At 39.8% G+C, this 7,824-nt stretch overlaps 1 protein-coding gene across 1 annotated transcript; it reads left to right on the top strand.

Moving 5' to 3' along the window:
- Positions 1 to 266: 266 nt before the first annotated feature.
- HOATZ (HOATZ cilia and flagella associated protein) lies at positions 267 to 7,123 on the top strand. The gene is given in 4 exon segments (XM_072884853.1): positions 267 to 468; positions 1,244 to 1,329; positions 5,203 to 5,262; positions 7,067 to 7,123. Coding segments are annotated over 4 exon segments (405 nt in total).
- Positions 7,124 to 7,824: the final 701 nt, after the last annotated feature.

Genomic DNA, 7,824 nt, shown 5'->3' on the forward strand with positions numbered 1-7,824 from the left:
CAGGCTCCCCAGGCATGTCTGTGCTGCTGTGTCCCCTCTGAGATGGCTTCACACCTTCACTACAGTCCCCCCTCCTGGCACCCAGATGCCAGTGATGGCAGGGAAAAGGGAAGGGCCCCAGCAGAGAGGTCACGGGTACCTACCGCAGCAGGTGGCAGTGACAGGGACATGTCAGAGGTACAGGCAGCACCAGGGTCCTGCCATCCTCTCGCCTCCTCGTGGCTACAGGGCAGGAGCAGACAGGCTGAGCTAGGCAGGCCCACCTCATGGAGAGGGGACACCAGGACTCAGCCCCATGCAGTGCCACGGGGACAGAGCCAGGACAGCACCCAATAGCGCCTAATGGGCCCCTTGTCTTTGCTGGCTGAAGCTCAGCCAATGTGGGCTTCGCCCACATCTTCTGGACCTCAGCCATGCTCCCACCGCTGCTCGAGTCCTGCCTAGGTCCTACCACCCTGCGATGTGAGGGCACCCTACCCAGGAAGGGACCCTGCCCTATTGTATCCATTGCCCTGTGAGACCCTGCCCTGTGAGGGGGCCCTCTCCCATGAGGGGACGCCGTGCTGTGAGGGGACCCTGCCCCATGAGGGGACCCTGCCCCGTGAGGAGACCCTCATTGCCACTGGGGCTGCACACCTCTCCGCAGGGTCCTGCACCTTACCTGGGGCCTCATGCTCCTCCTGGGGCCCCTCTCCAGAGCCTCACACCTCTCCTGGGGTTCCCACACCTTCCCTGGGACCTCACACATCCTCCTGAGGTCCTGTGCTCTCCTGGGGGTCCCATACCTTTTGCCTGAGCCCTACACCCTCTCCAGACCCCCCACACCTCTCCAGAGCCTCATGCCCCCCCTGCACCGCCACCCCCCATCTTCCCAGGCGCCCTTAATGTGATGTTCCTTTCCAGAGAGAAGTACTGCTCTCCAGGGCCTGCAACTTTCTAGAAGTAAGTATGAAGTACTGTGTGCCCCCAGCTTGCTAAACTTTTGTTGCCTAGGTTTCTGGAAGGAATTAACTCTCAGGAATGAGTAATGACTCATGCCAATAAGCTCTGGATGACAGAAGAGCCACAGCCCCTAGTGTGCATGACTGAGATATTTCAGATGATACCTACTGTCTTGGGATGCAGACACTGGGATCACTAACTTTCTGAATGGCCCCAAAGTACACTACGGTTCATTTGCCCTCTGTGAAGGATGGTGGTAGTAGGAGCACTTGCTCATTTGCCTCTCATTTGTCTTATTTAGAAAGTGAGAAAAACAGTGAGAAAGAGAGACTCTCAGAAGCTCAAAGCATGGAGAAAACTAAAGTAAAAGAAAAATATCTTCAGCGGGTAAGAACCACTGATCCCAACTCTTCTTTCATAAATGTTTCCATTCACCGTGTGTCATTTGGTGGAATACCGGAACTTTGGAAATGACATGATGAACAGTAATGAAAATCACCTGGACCTGGCCCACTGTGTGGTTGCATGATGCAGTCCATTTCTGGATGGTTAGCTTAAACTTATTCCCAATTGGATCGTGCTGGCTTGGGGCAGGGCTGAAAGTAGCAGACTCTGTACTTAGTTTCTTCATAGTAAGCACATAACGTTTGTTCTGATTTAGTATCTAAAAGTAGCCAACTGAGAGTGCCCAGATTCAAAAGTGAATAATTTGGGGGGGAAAAAAACCACCAGTGCTGCATGCACTTTCACACAGAAAATCCTGGCATAAAGACATTGAAGCACAGCTCAAAGCATAAGTTTATTTCTCAGTTGTCTTAGCTATTAATAGATCTTCTCCATTAGCCTGTGCCCAGCAGCAGCTAGTGCCAAGAGTTCATCAAGTGAGAGATGCGGGAAATTTGGTAGTGGGCGGTTATTAAATTAGCTTCCATAGAAATGCTTCTGCCTCAGCCTGTCACTTAGGGACAGGTTTAGGTGATATTTTTAGAGAGGTATAATTCAAGAACTGCTAGACCAAGTCATTTCAAATTTTGTAGAAACTACTTAGCAGCAGAACAAACTGTAGATTTTAGCAAACACCAAAACTGAGTTTACAGATGATGCTGTCTTTCCAACAGAAGGCGTAACTGGGATATTGTAGCACCTTTCAGGTTGGATCCTTCTGGACTGCACAGAGCCTTCTGACTTAGTGGAGTTTTACAGAAGCAAACATCAATCTGGCATGCAGCTGCCCTCTCAGCATTTTAGTTAACAGTTCCTGTAGCCTGTAATTGGTGGATAGAATCAATAAAATTTAGCATGCTATGAGGTATATATACTCATGTTTATGCAGTGACTCAAGCATTAAATTGGCCATGAAAAGAAACAAAGTGACCTGGTATCCAGATCACTGAGGTTCATCTCCTGCAAAACAGTGGGATTGGATCAAGTATATAGAGCTTGGGTTTCTCCTTCTACTTGGCCAAGAAAAAGAAGATGCAGACAACAGTTGTGCTTGCTATTGAGACACTGATATAAACTTCTGCTGAAGCCACTATTAATCTAACTGGTGAAGTAGTGTTCCACATATACACCACGAATACAATTCACACAAGTAATGGAAACTAAGACAACTAGTATTAAATATTGTAATAACATTTTCAGCCTGACTCTGTAATTATACTTTTTTTTTCCTCATTTTAGTAAAACATTGCACATTTTTACTGAAAAGCCTCTAGCCTATATTTGGGAAGCAGGCCAGATGAGAGCAATCTGCAAGAGGTGCAGAAAGGTGCTGAGGTCTGCAAGTCTTTTCTGCAAGTCAGCAATCCTCCTTTTCCAATTAATAAGTCCAAAATGCATGTCATCCATTATCACCAATTAGCCTTCTTTCTGAGTTCTGGCTGAAGCTAGCAACAGTTCCCTGAATCTTCTGTTCGCTTTTTAAAAATTCAGTAACAATAGATGACAGCAAGGTTTTGCAGCTTTGGACATCTGGCAGCCATAAAGATGACTGATTAATTTCAATTAATAAATTACTTTATACAACTACAGGACATGCTATAAGCCTCACGTAAGTCTAAGAAAACTAAAATTAATGTACTGAATGAAATAAGAATAATGTTCACATTATTATCAGTCATAGGTGTCATTTACTGTTCAAATCCAGATTTCAGACTTGATTTAGACATTCTGTTCCTGCAGCATGTCCCCTGGGAGAGCAAAAGCTGGAAGCTCTGTTGTGTAGAACAGGGAAGTGGGAAATGGGAAGTATATGTTGTCTCCACAGTGGTACAGGGACAGGGTTTTTCAGAAAGAAAGCTTAGCTGCATTAACACTGTTATTTCACAAACTGACAGTGAATTCATTTATTAGAAATGCTTCTTTTAGTTAGCTAATTTCATATGAAGTAGTAGTGAGGCACATGGCAAAAAAGCTGTTGTCTTTTGGATATTTATTTCACCGGACTATTCTGTAATTCATTAATTCCCACAGGCTTTACAGGATAGTTTATGATTAACAAAGAAACTTCAAAATTATAAACACTGCAAATCTGAGTAGTCTGTTTATGCATCTAAAATAGGAATTCTTAGCTTGTCTGAATAGGTCTTAGTACTGATAGACATTTTTTGAACCTGATGACTTTTTATTTTGATCTTGGTTATCTTTAGATAACCTATTTGGTTATCTTTAGTTAGTAAGTTCTAAGGTACCATCACTGAGCCTGACCTGTGGACTGCCTTCCTGACTTGAACTTGTACTACCTCATCACCACAAACTTGCCTGATGATCTGGTCTCTTGGTTGAACCTGGTTCCCACTCCCGGGCATGCGCTTCTTGCCTTACTTGGGTATTGTGTTTACATTAGCTCCCCATACTAGTGAATAAAAATACAGCTTGCTATTGTGATCTAAGATGTGGCTCAGTTTTGCTCTTCTTTTTATCAGCTCAGGTATTTTACTTCCCTTTTGTGAAAGGGGAATAACAGTAAAGAATAAGAATTTGAATTCTAGAATATTGGGTGGGTGTTATTTTTCAGTATCAGGACTCCCAAACATCTAGAGCATGGGCTTCATCTTTTATGTTGTTTTTTACATTAATCTGTTGCAGAAAAAGAAAAGTGGCTTTTTTTTTATTAAGCTTAAAGCTGATTAAAACTTGGAAAGGGTTCTTGGAGAAACCACTTTAAATGATGAAGATTGCTTAATTTCTAAAATCAAATTGCATGGAAGAAATTGTCATCAGCCAAAAGAATCTTCTGCACTAAAAACTAGGGTTTTCCCCATCAAATTTACATCATCTTTCTTAACCACTTCTGGATAGAAAAGAACAAATAAGAAACTCTTTTTCTTTTCTTTTTTTTATTAGTCATATGCTGAGATGTGCTCCTTTCTGTCATTGATTGAGGGTTTTCCCAAAATACTTCCTGGAATGTCTGTTTTGTAACAAATTTCTAGAAATTTATGAAAACAATTTAATATGCTTTTACTCAGCTTAAACAGTGATGTCTCACTGTAGCTGAAAGCTATTCATTTCCAGAGACAAAAATATACAGATGTACTCAGATGTCTGGAAATCAGAATACTAAAAAATTCTCAGTAGGAATTTATTCTCCCTAGCAAATTATTTTTTCTTCTAACTGTATAAAGACAGGACCTTTAAAAAGTTCTAGGATGTGTACTTCTCTTCTTGCAGCGAGAAGAACTTGGACCTTTGATTGAAAAGAGTCATTAAATGCTCCATAGTTCAAAACTGGACTAAATTCTATCACCTTTGAAATTATCACAGTTTTAAATCACTTCTACAGAGTAGCAGAGACTGGCTTAATCCAAAGATGCATACCGAAGCTACAAAAGTTATTTCTGGTTGCACCTCTCAGATGAAAAGGTTTTTGTAATGAGTCATTATGCATATGTGAATCCTGAATTGCCCCAAATCTATAATCTCAAGATGCTACAGAATAGTATTTGCTAACTTTAGTATGTATATTCATCTTGACATTTGGAGTGACTCCTCCTGATTTGAGGAAAGAATGATTATTTCAAACCTCATGTAAATCTAAGTAGAGAAGGTTGCTCTCCCAAGTGGTGTGTTTTCAGGATCTCAGGAAGAAAGAGAAATTGAAGTACTTCATCTAGTAACCTGTTATGCCTGTTTCTGCTGTACGTTCACTCTAGTTCTCAGCTTCAATGAGGAATTTAAAGTTTACAATCAAGTTAAGTATTACATGCTTTTAATTCATTTTTCTGAGCTTATTGTGGTAAATATATTTCTTTTCAGGCCAGGAGAAGAGAAGAAATACTAGCTTTCCTGAGGAAACAGAGAGAAGAAAGGATTGTAGTAAGTCTGGTTCCTTTTTATTATGGATGCATCTCAAGGTTTGTGGATGCTGACAATACAGACAGCATTCAAAGGACCATAGTCCAGTGTATGAGGGTTCATGGGGTGTTGCAAACTATACCATGGTATCAGTCTTGCATAGCAAAAGCACCTCAGTTTGAACTGAGTAAGCATGTAGAAAAGTTGGCTTTATTCAACAAATTCCCTAAGCAAAGAGGATCCTGTAGGCTGTGTGATTCTGAAAGTCTCAGGCCAGACAGTAGGAAGCAATAGGCATAGAAGCTAAATGAAGTTTAAGCGAGCTAAATATGGTTGTTGGACAATTTCCAGTCTGAAAACCGCAAGGAGTAAGACAGTGATATTATAAATACTTTAAAGTGTTTGAAGGTATAACTGGCTGTTTCTTGATGCTACATTTTATTTTTGTATGGGTATATCTATAATTTAGTCAGCTACAACACGCTGGCCTTGATTACTTTCTCCAAGACAACAGAATAGAAGAGTCATGGAGAATGAATTGCATGTCTTCTTGCAAACTATCTGAAAAGGATGACTTAGTACATCAAAATTTTCACAGAAAATGTGGAGATGCTTGTGGGAGGAGCAGACAGGAAGCGAAGCTGACCTCACCGGTGGAGGCAGATAGGGAACAGGGCAAATATGAGAAAGTGCGGAATCTTGAAATCTAGTAGAACTTGGGACTGAGAAGGGAAATGCAGCAGAAGGAGTGACTATAGTGCTGTCAGAATGGCAATGAGGACTGTGGCAGCACTTTGCTGAAGTCCCTGTATTCTGTATAGAGGAACATAATGAAAAGACCTCAGTTATTTAAATGAAACCAATTTTAATAAAACTATGTGTAAGTGTCTAAATTTCTCAGTTTAATATGCCAAAGGAATCTTTACAGTCTGTCCATTGTTAGTTGCTTTGATTTTTTTCATCGCTCTAGGTTTTTTTCCACTGACACACTAAAACTCAGTTTATAAGAAAGTTATTAAACTGGCTGTAGGTTTCACATGCTCTGCTTCCTAAAAAGCTCTCATAAACTAAATTTGAGCAATAAAAGGAAGAACTCCATTTAGGGATTTTTATTATTATCAGTAGTGAAGTCTAGATTTACTGATTTATAATGGTTTTGCTTAGCCTGGCCGGATGTTTATCAGGAGAAGAAAATCCAAGAACAAGAGGTCTGTATTATATTAAGGCACTTCTTTCCTTCAGTTGTAATTCACAAGATACAAAGCAGAGATAGATGAGTTTTTACCCCATATAAGGTTAAACATCTGTCCTTCTGAAGAACTACATATCCTAATTAATACAATTTCATTACTCAATACTGGAGAGTAGAACTGAAATTTTAAAGCTGATAAGTGTAGTGATTTGAGAAGTAACTTGGAAAACAAGATTTCAAAGGATACTTTTAGAAATGATGTATTCATTTTAGACATAAAAGCCTCCTTTTTTCTTCCTCCTTATTTAAGCTTTTGAGTTGGTTCATATTAAGTACTTCCTCTTCTCAAAGTTTATTAAAATGCCTGACCAAGTATATCTGCTTTGTCCAAATTCTATGCATTAAAGCTAGGCCTGAAACAAAACATGAGTCTCCTTCCTTCTGACACAATAACTCATATGAGTTTTATAGTCTGGACTACTCAGGTACCATATTAGCACATTAAAAAACCCAAACCCTTTACCATTGCTAGTGTGGTCTTTTGTTTCAGTGTTCATATAAAGCTATCTTCCAGGATAAACAGTAAGTTTAGAATGGACTAGTGATAATTTATAAGTCTTTGTCTCTTTTTAGAAAGACATGATTTCTCATCCACATAAACCAAAGATCAAAACTGATCAAGAAAGGTAGAGAAAATACTTAAAATAAGTTTGGGTTTGGTTTTTTTTTTCCTCTGTCTAAATAGTCAGGCCATATTTTGGGGGAAAAGATGTTCTGGTTTTATTATTATTATTATTATTATTATATTACTCAGTTTTATCCTATATTAATATCTATTATTATAAAATTTAGACATTAAAAGGCTGCAAGTCTGCTGCTATTGTTCTGTAGTTTACTCCTTTACTTTCTGTATATGTTCCATTTATTTCTAAATAGTGGTTAAGGGAAGGAAGTGGAAGCTTAGACGTTCTTTAAAAGTTATGAAGACTTTAATTTTGCTATTCTAGTTGGAATTCGAAAGTCTGGAAAAAGACCAGTTGTCAAAGTGTTTCCATATTTCTGAAAAGGCAAGAAAATATCAGAAAGCCTGTTCCTTTCCAATGCATGTCTTGGCTGAATGAGGGAAGAAGCACCAGTGTGACCTTGTCAGTTGTATCACACTGTATGGATGCTTTCTTTGGTTATATTTTTCCAAATTTTAAGAAGTTTCCATGTTTATTGCCCTGCTACAGATCAAAAAATAGATCACCAAAATAGCATATTACATCATCATGTCATGTTGCATGAGATGACTCATTCAAATTCTTTGGAAAGTCAGCCTTACAAATACTGACATACAAATCCAGAGTGAGGGTTTGATCCTGAAAAATGCTCTGCCTGGATGCACTGCA

Source organism: Ciconia boyciana, chromosome 20 (assembly GCF_034638445.1).
Source record: "Ciconia boyciana chromosome 20, ASM3463844v1, whole genome shotgun sequence".
Classification (NCBI taxonomy): domain Eukaryota; kingdom Metazoa; phylum Chordata; class Aves; order Ciconiiformes; family Ciconiidae; genus Ciconia; species Ciconia boyciana.